The sequence below is a fragment of the Salvelinus alpinus genome, chromosome 28, assembly GCF_045679555.1.
Source record: "Salvelinus alpinus chromosome 28, SLU_Salpinus.1, whole genome shotgun sequence".
NCBI classification, from domain to species: domain Eukaryota; kingdom Metazoa; phylum Chordata; class Actinopteri; order Salmoniformes; family Salmonidae; genus Salvelinus; species Salvelinus alpinus.
The window spans coordinates 8,741,647-8,755,119 of NC_092113.1; the positions used below are offsets into that span (position 1 = coordinate 8,741,647).

Genomic DNA, 13,473 nt, shown 5'->3' on the forward strand with positions numbered 1-13,473 from the left:
GTTTAGTGGGATGTGTACTCAAAATACTACACACACAAATGTTATGTTTGGGAAAAAATACTGTGTGGCAATTATATGGAACCTGCACAGATATGGCTCTGTATATTGTACATGATTTAGACTAAAGTACCTGGTTTCCTCCAATGTTGTGGTGTCAAGTGTCAGTGTGCAGCGGTTAGGACGGAGTCAGGCGCAGGACACATAACTGAGTAAAAGACGTACTTTACTCGAAAAGAAACAATGATTTACACGCAGGGACCAACACACCAGCTCACAGAAGTCTTAAACACTAAACAAAGAACAAACACGCACAAAACCATGTGGGAACCAGAGGGTTAAATAGGGAATAAATTACAACGTAATGGGAACCAGGTATGTACAATCAAGACAGAACAACATAGAAAAAGAAACGTAGATCGGTGGCAGCTAGAAAGCCGGTGACGTCGACCGCCGAACGCAGCCCGAGCAAGGAGAGGCACCAACTTTGGCGGAAGTCGTGACATGTGACATGTGGCATGTGTAAGATAACTGGTTTCCCACCCTTATTATTTTCTCCCACATCCAGGCAAGTCTTAGAGCCAGAGTTATTGAGCTGATAAAATAGCTTTTTGGTAGAATATTGATTAAAAAAAGTAGATGAGTAATTATAAACTGACAATCCAATTTCTAATGAAAGTGAAATAAATTGAACATAAACATTGTGCAAGTACCATGTGACATTTTTGCAGCTTAGCTTCTCTTTAAGTTTGAGGCTTTCTGAGATGTCACCATATTTGTTCTGAGCGAACAGGAAGAAGAAAAATAAAGCAAAGATTGCTGTGTCATTTTTTATTTATTTTTTGTTACATACACCAGATAGCTGCAGTGAAATTTGTTGTTTTTTACAGGGTCAGCCATAGTGCAAATTAGAGTTAAAGGGCAATTCCACCACTTTTCATCGTCATTTTCATTATCTCCAGCACAATACGAGTGTCAACATATGTGAAATAGCACATTTCTCGAGAAAAAAAAAATATATATACAGTGAGGGAAAAAAGTATTTGATCCCCTGCTGATTTTGTACGTTTGCCCACTGACAAAGAAATGATCAGTCTATAATTTTAATGGTAGGTTTATTTGAACAGTGAGAGACAGAATATCAACAAAAAAATCCAGAAAAACGCATGTCAAAAATGTTATGAATTGATTTGCATTTTAATGAGGGAAATAAGTATTTGACCCCTCTGCAAAACATGACTTAGTACTTGGTGGCAAAACCCTTGTTGGCAATCACAGAGGTCAGACGTTTCTTGCAGTTGGCCACCAGGTTTGCACACATCTCAGGAGGGATTTTGTCCCACTCCTCTTTGCAGATCTTCTTCAAGTCATTAAGGTTTTGAGGCTGACGTTTGGCAACTCGAACCTTCAGCTCCCTCCACAGATTTTCTATGGGATTAAGGTCTGGATACTGGCTAGGCCACTCCAGGACCTTAATGTGCTTCTTCTTGAGCCACTCCTTTGTTGCCTTGGCCGTGTGTTTTGGGTCATTGTCATGCTGGAATACCCATCCACGACCCATTTTCAATACCCTGGCTGAGGGAAGGAGGTTTTCACCCAAGATTTGACGGTACATGGCCCCGTCCATCGTCCCTTTGATGCGGTGAAGCTGTCCTGTCCCTTTAGCAGAAAAACACCCCCAAAGCATAATGTTTCCACCTCCATGTTTGACGGTGGGGATGGTTTCTTGGGGTCATAGGCAGCATTCCTCCTCCTCCAAACACGGCAAGTTGGGTTGATGCCAAAGAACTCAATTTTGGTCTCATCTGACCACAACACGTTCACCCAGTTGTCCTCTGAATCATTCAGATGTTCATTGGCAAACTTCAGACGGGCATGTATATGTGCTTTCTTGAGCAGGGGGACCTTGCGGGCGCTGCAGGATTTCAGTCCTTCACGGCATAGTGTGTTACCAATTGTTTTCTTGATGACTATGGTCCCAGCTGCCTTGAGATCATTGACAAGATCCTCCTGTGTAGTTCTGGGCTGATTCCTCACCGTTCTCATGATCATTGCAACTTCACGAGGTGAGATCTTGCATGGAGCCCCAGGCTGAGGGAGATTGACAGGTCTTTTGTGTTTCTTCCATTTGCGAATAATCACAGAAACTGTTGTCACCTTCTCACCAAGCTGCTTGGCGATGGTCTTGTAGCCCATTCCAGCCTTGTGTAGGTCTACAATCTTGTCCCTGACATCCTTGGAGAGCTCTTTGGTCTTGGCCATGGTGGAGAGTTTGGAATCTGATTGATTGATTGCTTCTGTGGACAGGTATCTTTTATACAGGTAAGAAACTGAGATTAGGAGCACTCCCTTTAAGAGTGTGCTCCTAATCTCCGTTCGTTACCTGTATGAAAGACACCTGGGAGCCAGAAATCTTTTTGATTGAGAAGGGGTCAAATACTTATTTCCCTCATTAAAATGCAAATCAATTTATAACATTTTTGACATGCATTTTTCTGGATATTTTTGTTGTTATTCTGTCTCTCACTGTTCAAATAAACCTACCATTAAAATTATAGACTGATAATATCTTTGTCAGTGGGCAAACGTACAAAATCAGCAGGGGATCAAATACTTTTTTCCCTCACTGTATAGTTATATAGTTCTACCATATGACATCATCAAAAGTTAAGTGATTTTTTTCAAAACAGTGATTTTCAAACACCATGAGATTCGGGGTGAGCAAGAAAGTACCCTCCCTTGGGCTAGAAACCCGTTGCAGGTTTTGAAAATGGCTGTTTCTTTGCTTTCAAGCCTACCCTGTAATGTCACAGAGAAGGATTTGTTTATGACCTTTTTTGTCTTGTATTTTTACCCACAGATTATAGAAATGCACTGTTTTCACATAAGTAGACACTGGTTTGGTGCTGAAGATGAGGTTGTAAAGTCGCAGAATTGCCCTTTAAGTGCCTTGCTCAAGGACACAGCAACAGATTTTTCCCCTTGACGACTCAGGTATTCAAACCTTTCGGTTACTGGCCCAATGCTCAAATTTTTCCATTATGTGAACAATAATGCACACTCTTAGAAAAAAGTGTTCCGAAAGGGTTCTTTGGCTGTCCCCATAGGATAAATATTTTGGGTTCCAAGGAGAATCCTCTGTGGAAAGGGTTTTTACATGGAACCCAAAACAGTTTTACCTGGAACCAAAATGGTTCTGCATGGAACCAAACAGGTTAATGAAAGAGTTTTCCTATGGGGACAGCCAAAGAACCCTTTTAGGTTCAAGAAAGCACCTTTTTTTCTAAGAGTGCAGGATATAGTGCAATACCACACTTTAATCAGCTGAGCGATATGTGCAACAGTGTGAGAACAGAACCTAGACCCCCAATTGTCATGTGTAAAAAGGTTTGTGAGGACACACTATTCAAGTTTCAAGTTTTATTAGTCATCTTTACAAGATACATATGGTATATACGGTCCAACGAACTGCTTACCTGCAGGTTCCTTCTCGACAATGCAACAACAAGAAATAATAAAGTATACAAATACAAACATAAAGTAAATGGCTGAGTAGAATAGAATAAACATTTTAGCATAAGTATAATACTTAGCTCAATTGATAGAGCATGGTGCTTGTAACGGTAGTGGGTTCGATTTCCGGGGCCACCCATACGTAAAATATATGCATGCATTACTATAAGTCGCTTTGTATAAAAGTGTCTGCTAAATGGCATATATACAGGCAGGCACAATTTATAGTACAATATTTACACATGTATTTGGATTGGGCTTGCAAGTGTTTAAATTGTGCAGTATGAACAATAGTTAATAAGAGTCTGGTAGCAGTAATTGTGATGTGTGTGTAGCATGAATGTTTATATGTGTGATTGAGTGCAACGGTGTGGACAATCAGTGCAGGTGGTCGGTCCAGTTTGTGTTCCCCAGTCTGATGGCTTGTAGATAGAAACTGTCTCTGAGCCTGTTGGTGTCAGACCTCATGCTCCGATACAGTCTGATGGCTTGTAGATAGAAACTGTCTCTGAGCCTGTTGGTGTCAGACCTGATACTCCGACGGTAAAGGAGTGAACAGCTCATGGCTGGGGTGTGTGGGGTTTTTGATGACGCTGCAGGACTTCCCCAGGCACCGTTTCAAGTAGATGTCCTGGATGGGTGGGAATTTCTTCAGACGGTTTAGGACGTTAAAGGTGGTGTTGCACCCTCTTGACAAGAGTGGTGTTGTTGTTGGTCCATGTCAAGTCATCGGTGTTGTGGACACAAAGGAACTTAAAACTACTGACTTTCTCCACTGCAGTCCGATTGATGTGGATTGGGCATGTTCCCTCCTCTGCTTCCTGAAGTCAACAATCAACTCCTTTGTTTAGCTGACATTGAGGGTATCGGTTGTTGTTCTGGCACCACAATGCCAGTTCACAACCTCCCAATTCCAATTCCCAACCTCTTTTGGCTATGGTGGCAGCCCTCTTGTTCCTGTGGAAGATCTGCTTGTAGTCGTCCTTCCAGACGTCGACTAGGTGCACCTGGTTGTGTGCGATCACCGATGTGCCTTTGGGGAAGGTGTGAGGGCTCTTACTGCGGAAGATATTTCCCACTACTGAGCAGGCGATGATCTCCAGATGTCCTCCCAACTTCCTCAGGTAAACGTATAGACGTGGTTACGGACAGCGAGGAAGAAGGAGAAGAGCCGAGTGTAGAGGGAAGATGTGTGTTGAGGAAGAATGGCTCCAAGTACAAACCATATTCTGCTGTCTCTGATGGCACAGAAATTTAACCTGACGAGAACAAGGATTAATTACCTGCGGTGGCAGGTGTGGTGAAGACCTCCGATGTTCATGCAAAGGATGAATCTGGCCCAGTGGGAGTGACATTTTTTTAAAAAGTGGATCCCTGCCTTTTGTAGTATCAGGATGGGTAGAAAAATAATTTGGGTACTGTTAAATCGGTGAAAGTAGCTCGAAGTGAATTTGTATGTATTTTCTCCGCCCAGAGGGAGCTGGCCCTCTGCATCACGGGACTCGGGACAAGACCTGTGACTTGCTTTGCTCTCGTTAAGTGTTGACGTGGAGCAACTGACATTTTAGATTCCCTGTGTCTGTGACACCCACGGTTTGGTGCGACGCAGATCCGGTGGCGAGCGTGGTGAAGCTGAGAAGACACTGTCTGTCCTTTTGAGTTTTGAAGCAGTCACCCACTAAGGTGTTTCAGATGCAAAGCTTATGCTCATGTTGCAGCGGTGTGTAGGAGGGAGATTCCGAGATGTGAGAAGTGTGCAGGAAGGAATGGGACAAAGGAATGTGTAGTATTGGTGGTGTGTCAATTGTGGGGGTGCCCATGCTGCTGGGGATCAGAAGTGTCCGGTGTGAGAGAGACGGTAAGGTTGCCAGGGTCAGAGTAGAACAGCAGGTGCCATATGCTGAGACAGTAAAGAGAGTAGAGGATGATGGGTCAAGGGTGAGTAGTAGGCCTAGGCCAATACACAGTGATACAAATGTGTGTTTCAGTAAGGTTGGCTCCTTAGCATTCATTGCCATGGTTATTAACTGCACCACAGAAATGGAATGTAAATCACAGAAAATAGTTGTTGTGGTGGCAGCTGCAGAGAAGTACTTGGGTGTATGAGAATTTACTGCAGAAGAGTTACAAGATTTATTGAACGAAAGAGTCCTGTCCTCCCAGGCCGTCGGCCTGGTGTAGGATCTGTTAGGGTCAAGTAGAATGGGATAGTGACCTATAGGTGCATGGTTAGTTGGTGGTGCAATTTGTTTTTTAAATGTGCGAATGCCATGATACCAAAGAAGAAGAACATCAGTCAGGCCAACATAATTGTTGAGGTACTTCCTGCCCATCCACATTCTGCATAACTTACCCCGAAGGACATCTCCACATTCTCACCTCCCCAGATCTCCATCTTGTCATCGTAGGTCCCAATGTACTCAAAGTAAGTCTTAGAAATAGAGAACAGACCACCGGCAAAGGCAGGAATCCTAAGTGGAGATAGTATATTTATGTTAAGTATGACATCACTTCACCAAACGTGTGTGTGTGTGTGTTTGTGTAAAAGTCCCTGACAGGATGTTTCATTCTTGCGTTGCTTCTTGTCTTCCTCATGGATCTGCTCCCAACTGAAGGCCAGGCTCCTGTCGAAGTTTCTACTATTATGGGCAAGGTTAACGATGGCAAATCTCAGGGCTGACCACGGCAGTGGGCTCCTCTACTATCCTAGCTGGTTCCAGTCAGCCATTGAAACACTCACCCAACAAGGGATACGAAAAAGAGACACATACACTATATATGCAGAAGTATGTGTACACCGGTTCAAATTAGTGGATTCGGCTATATCAGCCACACCCGTTGCTGACAGGTGTATCAAATTGAGCACACAGCCATGCAATCTCCATAGACAAATATTGGCTGTAGAATGGCCTGCCGAGGAGCTCAGTGACTTTCAACGTGGCTCCGTCCTAGGATGCCATCTTTCCAACAAGTCAGTTCGTCAAATTTCTGCCCTGCTAGAGCTTCCCCAGTCAACTGTAAGTGCTGTTATTGTGGAAACGTCTGTGGACACCTGCTCATTGAAAATCGAATTCCAAAATCATGGGCATTAATATGGAGTTGGTCCCCCCTTTGCTGCTATAACAGCCTTCACTCTTCTGGGAAGGCTTTCCACTAGATGTTGGAACATTGCTGCAGGGACTTGCTTCTATTCAGCCACACGAGTATTAGTGAGGTCGATCACTGATGTTGGGCGATTAGGCCTGACTCGCAGTCGGCGTTCCAATTTATCCCAAAGGTGTTCGATGTGGTTGAGGTCAGGGCTCTGTCAAGGAGAGTCAAGTTCTTCCACACCGATCTCGACAAACCATATCTGTATGGACCTCGCTTTGTGCACTGGGGCATTGTCATGCTGAAACAGGAAAGGGCTCTCCCAAAAACAGCCCCAGACCATTATTCCTCATCCACCAAACTTTACAGTTGGCACTATACATTGGGGCAGGTAGCGTTCTCCTGACATCCGCCAAACCCAGATTCCTCCGTTGTACTGCCAGATGGTGAAGCGTGATTCATCACTCCAGAGAATACTCCAGAGTCCAGAGAATACTCCAGAGTCCAATGGCGGCGAGCTTTACACCACTCCAGCAGACACTTGGCATTGTGCATGGTGATCTTAGGCTTGTGTGTGGCTGCTGGGCCATGAAAACCCATTTCATGAAGATCCCGACGAACAGTTCTTGTGCTGAGGTTGCTTTCAGAGCCAGTTTGGAACTCAGTAGTGAGTGTTGCAACCAAGGACAGACGATTTGTACACGCTCCGCGTTTCAGCACTCGTTCTGTGAACTTGTGTGGTCTACCCCTTCGTGGCTGAGCCGTTGTTTCCACTTCACAATAACAGCACTTACAGTTGACCAGGGCAGCTCTAACAGGGCAGACTTGTTGGAAAGATGGCATCCTATAACGGTGCCACATTGAAAGTCACTGAGCTCTTCAGTAAGGCCATTTAAGGCCAGAACAGTCTGCCACTTTCAGTCAGGCTTATAACACCTTACGTACCACAATCTGTGCTAGAATCATCCGGCAGTAGTATTTTTGTGGTGTAGAACCCAGGTAGACAGCGTTGGTCAGGGGGGTTAGTCCCAGGCTCTGAGGGAGGGGGCAGGGGACCACCGATCTGGAAGCCCATGTTTGACACGGCACCTCTGACCACACCCATTTACCAAACAATAAAAATAATCTCCGAAGCACTAACCTTAAGACTTACTTATGCTGAACTGGAGTCCAGAGCCATCTCACTCATATCTCTACATAACAGAGGATTAGGCTACGACGTCATGTCTCAGTACACAAAAATAGCTGGAACAAATATGTTTACTGTAAGAAAAACAGGTAAAGGAATGCATGCCAGTCATAATATTGCGCAGAGTCTGAAGACACTGATTTCTTTACAGACATAAAGCCAGTGTGTCTAACAGCATTATTGTAGGAAAAGAGACCCAAATGTCCCATTATGCACCAAGTTTGTATTGGAAACATTTGTTGTCTATTTATTGTGTGCCTTCTGAACCACGATAAATCTTCTTAGGGCTAGGCGTCCCGCTAGCAGGACAACTTCCGGTGAAACTGGAGGGCGCGCAATTCAAATAAATAATCATAAATATTATGGATATTAAACATTTAGGTACATACAAGTGTCTTATATTGGTTGAAAGCTTAAATTCTTGTTAATCTAACTGCACCGTCCGATTTACAGTAGCTATTACATCGAAAGCATGCCATGCAATTGTTTGAGGACGGCGCCCCACAAAATATTTTTCCACGGCACAGGTTTCATAAATTCACAAATAGCGATTAAATATTCGTTACTGTCTAAAAATCTTACTCTTTTTTTGTCATCCAAAGGGTCCCAGATATAACATTGTTAGATAAAATCCTTCTTTATATCCCAAAAAGTATGTTTAGTTGGCGCCATCGATTTGAGTAATCCACTCGTTCAACATGCAGAGAAAGGAATCTGAAAATCTACCACTAAACTTTGTTTCAACAAGTCAAAATACGTTTCTATTTACTCCTCAGATACCCTGAAATGTAATCAAACTATAATATTTCTTGCGGACAGAAGTATGTTCAATAGGAAACCGATTTTAGCAGGTGCGTCTTGTCTTCATGACGCGCCCAAACACGAATTTCCAAGACTGTGTCCCTGTACTAAAACTGATATTTCTTATTCGTTTTGGAAGTTACAAGCCTGAAACCTTGAACATAGACTGCTGACACCCTGTGGAATCTATAGGAATTGCACCCTGGGAGCTAGAATTAAGTATGCCCCTATACTTTCCATTGTAAGAGCATGGTTTCTCAAAAAACAAAAATTCCGGTTGGTTTTTCTTTGGGTTTTCTCCTTCCATATCTATTGTGTTATATTCACCTACATTATTTAAACATTTCTACAAACTTCAAAGTGTTTTCTTTCCAATGGTACCAATTATATGCATATCCTGGGTTCAGGGCCAGAGCAACAGGCAGTTTACTTTGGGCATGTCATTCAGGCGGAAATTGAGAAAAAAGGGGCCTAGTTGGAAACATTTGGTCTATTTATTGTGTGCCTTCTGAACCACTATAAAGAACATTTGTCACAGTGCCTACAATAAACACAGTACATGCATTATTTGAAATAAGATGTTAAACTGGAAAATAGAACACAATGTTGATTTTTTTTCTTTATTTTCTCCTTCTTTTTTAAAATAGTAATATGTTTCCTTAGTCATTGTGGTCTTAGTTTAAATTTGTGTTGCTGTTCTTGTCCATTAGCGTTCAGTATTTTGTCATGTTCTACACTGCTGCTTCTTCAACAGATTATTTTATTTAACTAGGCAAGTCAGTTAAGAACAAACTCTTATTTAGAATGACAACCTAGGTACAGTGGGTTGTTCAGATTATTAAACTTGTCAGCTCATGGATTTGATCTTGCAACCTTTCAGTTACTGGCCCAACCCTCTAACCACTAGGCTACCTGCCGCCCCAGCTAATGGGGATCCGAATAAAAATCATCATCATCATCGTCATCATCATCATGGACTTCTCACCATATCATCGTTCTTAATGTGCCTGTTGTTCCATCTTCCCTGCTCACCTTTTGTCTCAAGCACATTGTTCGATTTTTTTCAATAACGGAGCAAGAAGAGCATCTGTCAAAATGCAATTATATCTGAACGTTTTGTAACGTCTCAACCTTTTGAACAGACCCCTGCTTCTTCGCCAAGGCTCCACGGCAAAGTCTAAATGGGATACTTGGGACGGTTAATGTAAGGTTTATGTAAGGGTAGGGTTGGTTAAAACCTATTAAGGATCCGCCCCTTTTCAATTTTTGCCTATAATGACATACCCAAATCTAACTGTCTGTAGCTCAGGACCTAAAGCAAGGATATGCATATTCTTGATACCATTTGAAAGGAAACACTTTGAAGTTTGTGGAAATGTTCAATTATTGTAGGAGAATATAACAGATTAGATCTGGTAAAAGATAATACAAAGAAAATAACATGCATTTTTTTGTACCATCATCTTTGAAATGCAAGACAAAGGCCATAATGTATTATTCCAGCCCAGGAGCAATGTAGATTTTGGCCACTAGATGGAAGCTGTGTATGTGCAAAGTTTTAGACTGATCCAATGAACCATTGCATTTATGTTCAAAATTTTGTCAAGATTGCCCAAATGTGCCTAATTGTGTTCTTAATACATTTTCAAGTTCATAACAGTGCACTCTACTCAAACAATAGCATGGTATTCTTTCACTGTAATAGCTACTGTAAATGTCTTGTTACTTACAACCTCATGCTCATGTGACAAAGTGAAAATGAAGAGTTTCCATCAACCTCACCCGCAATGTAGATATCGAAGAACGCCGCAGTTCGCGGGTAGAGTAGTGGGTGAAACCATTCACATCAGGAAAAGGTGTGATATAAATAAAGTTTCCTTTCATTATGTGTTGTTGAATCCATAAGAATATTATTATATTTGCTGCCATTGTAGTAAGGTTGGCATACGAGAGGTCTTCGAACTTACCATTTTTGTATTATTTTCTTTGAAAGAACAACTAGTGGGTTTTGAGTGCTTCTCCCTTATTTGGGAAGTTGGTCTGCCTGCTCCTCAGTCTGAGAGAGATAGTCTGAGAGCAGGTTCATGTCTCCTTCCTCTGTATATAAAAACTGTTTAAAACTGTCTTTGGAAAATGGGTTCATATATCTCAAAGTCAATAGCGAATGTGATTTTCTTACAACCTTAAAAGGTTTATATAAAAAGGGTTCTGCTGGTGCTCTGTATTTATGGCTTAATATCACTTGACATTGAGGGCATGTAACATTACTTTTGCTCATATCTAAAATATATATTGTGTCCTACCTAACCAGTGAACGTGTGGCTGTGACCGTCCTGTCAATGCCTGTCATCACTGTTTGATATCTTTTACTGCAGGTATGCTTTTCTGCATTTAAAAAAACAAACAATTAACACAACGCATGTATACTATACGATCACTTTGTGGATTGAGTCTGAGAGATATTCTGAGAGTAGTGAACATGTGGCTGTGACCATCCTGTCAATACCTGTCATCACTGTTTTATATATTTTACTGCAGATCAAAACAGAGTCAACCTGAAGTGTGGGTGTCCGTGTGCGTTTCTTCTGGGGGGCTATGTGACGTTGGTTACACTTATCACATTAGCTTACGTTAGCTCAGCTGTCCCGCGGGGGACTCACCGATCCTGTAGACTGGTTGGGTTTAGGGACGTACCAAGGATTCAAAATAGCGCTAACCCCGGCTCCACCCACTGATAGCCGGAAGTCCAACTGATGGGTGGCACTTGTTACCATGGTTCCGTGTAAAACAGAACACATTGTGATTTATTTACAGAGCGCTTGCTTGCCTTGCCCACGTTTTTATGCTATCCTGGACAGCTTCAGACTGTTGCTGGCCACGGTACTTTATGGCTTTCTTCGGGATAACAAATTTGGGCTATCAAAATCCCATCGGAGACAAGATGCTAGTGAATCCACGAGCGTCTGCTTCCCACCGCGGTGAGTGACAAGTGCTTTGTTAATTCTATCTACGTTAACGTTAGCTAGCTACTTAGCTAAGAGCCTTTGGTTTGGGCAATTCCATAGTAACGGAATTACGCTGAGATTCAGACGTTTCACTTTAAAATGTAGCCATACCAAACAAAAAACATTGATTTCAAAGTTTAACAAACATTATAACTCTACTATGCACAAGGATTACTTTTAACAATTTCCAAAGACATTTTTACAAAAACACATTTACCGGAAGAACTGTGCAGATAAATGTAGTAACAGAATACAATTGAGGGGCATTGTACCGTAATTCTGTTACCAAACTGTGCATCTGCATTTTTTTTTTTTTTTACCTTACTTGGTTATTATTTCTAAATAGCAACATTTTAGCTAAATGTTCAATTATTATAACAAGCTAAATAATTCCACATTTGTCAGTCTGTAAATTGTGATAAGCTTTTTTTCATAACTGTGTTAGTTAATCTGTGCTGGCATGGATAATAATTTGAAGGTAAAAGCACGCCAGACTCCCTGACCTTTACAGATGAGGTTGATTTAAGGAGCTCTACCAAACAGTCAAGACTGCCCCCTATACAAGCCCAGAGGGGACCCCCAAAATGCACTGATACCTGCAGCATCTACAACCAGCCACCTCCCTTCAGCCCAGACATACACCAGGGGAGCCAGGAGCGATACAGAGAGATGCTCAAACGGGTTCAGACACCCAGATGTCAGTTTATGTGACTTCTTTTTGCATTAATTGAATACACTTATCATCCCTGGGATCAGTATTGACTGACATGGGCTCTCTCTTCCCTAGCCCCGAACCAGCTGTACTCAGTGCCCCTGACAGACAGCCAGCAGTGTGGATGGTGGATGCCCAATGGAGGCCAAGGAAATACGCAGGAACGCTGGACCCAAGTCAGACGATTCCCCCGCAAGAACAGTGAGATGACGAAGTGAGTGTCATGTCTGACTTTTAGCTTTACAATTTGTTTCTTGAAGTCAGATGTGTCAGTGGCCTGTTCTCACTCTACCTACTGTTTTTCCTCAGGTTTGTGAAAGAGATGTCAATGACGGACCGGGAGTTCAGCTTATTTTGATTTCCTATCCTGCAGTAAGACAAGCATGCACACGATCCCAAGACCCTTTGGGACTGTTGAACTGTAAGGACTTTTCTGCTTTTGATAAACAGCCACTTTCGTCATAGCATGCAATTTTTTTGGGAGCTACTGTATCATGTTGTCAATTGACGTCTGCCTTTCAACTGGTACAATTGAGCTGTTACCTCCCTCCAGAGGAATAAAATGGTAATACCCACAAGGAAAGAATAGAGAGTTTTTTGTTTCAGTAATTAGCTACTGTCACTCAGTAAGACCATTCAGGAGACCTTTGGGATAGTAACTGAATATCTGGGATCAGGTATATTGTTACTAAATAGTGTCTAGCTGCCAAATATTTGATAGTGTGTTTGTATTTTTGGTAAAGCTTGTATTTTGCATAATTTCAGTACATTAAGTAAAGCAATAAAATTATAACTAAACGTTTTCCTTGTGTTATCTTTAAAACTTTTTTCTAAATAAGCTAACATTACAGTATCATTATTACAACATATGAGGTCAAAGGAATATCCAGATATGTTTTTTTTTATATTACTGGATCATTATTAGGCAGAAGACATTTTTTACTCTCTGTCGGTACACTTTTGGCAGCTTAACTGGCCTTCAGACATTCAGTATCTTTACCCTATCCTAACTCCTCCCTCATGTAGTAGTATCCGTCCCTGTTGTCTCGTATGCAGTGTGCTTTAACTTGCTAGTCCCTTTCCGATATGCACGTGTAAATGTCATGATCTGGGAGAGAGCCACTCTACCTGAGGAGCGACGCTGTTTCCGATTACAGGGCCATTGA

At 42.1% G+C, this 13,473-nt stretch overlaps 1 protein-coding gene across 4 annotated transcripts; it reads left to right on the top strand.

Annotated features, from left to right (window-relative positions):
- Positions 1-11,325: 11,325 nt before the first annotated feature.
- Positions 11,326-13,109, top strand: LOC139557119 (sperm microtubule inner protein 11). Of its 4 annotated transcripts, none has more exons than XM_071371499.1 (4): positions 11,326-11,568; positions 12,074-12,292; positions 12,383-12,521; positions 12,617-13,109. In XM_071371499.1, exons 1-4 carry the CDS (start codon positions 11,433-11,435, stop codon positions 12,663-12,665), a joined length of 543 nt encoding a protein of 180 aa, XP_071227600.1. In that variant the 5' UTR covers positions 11,326-11,432; the 3' UTR covers positions 12,666-13,109. The 4 variants fall into 4 exon arrangements, with proteins under 4 accessions (XP_071227600.1, XP_071227598.1, XP_071227599.1 ...); XM_071371497.1 differs by having other exon boundaries at positions 11,327-11,568; positions 12,089-12,292; XM_071371498.1 differs by having other exon boundaries at positions 11,328-11,568; positions 12,107-12,292.
- The last annotated feature ends 364 nt before the right edge of the window (positions 13,110-13,473 follow it).

Bases quoted from the DNA above. Each gene is read 5' to 3' on its own strand.
- LOC139557119 (XM_071371499.1), top strand. From the start codon at position 11,433: ATGCTATCCTGGACAGCTTCAGACTGTTGCTGGCCACGGTACTTTATG. The intron at 11,569-12,073 runs GTGAGTGACAAG...AATAATTTGAAG, and splicing joins AGCGTCTGCTTCCCACCGCG to GTAAAAGCACGCCAGACTCC. The intron at 12,293-12,382 runs GTCAGTTTATGT...TCTCTTCCCTAG, and splicing joins ACGGGTTCAGACACCCAGAT to CCCCGAACCAGCTGTACTCA.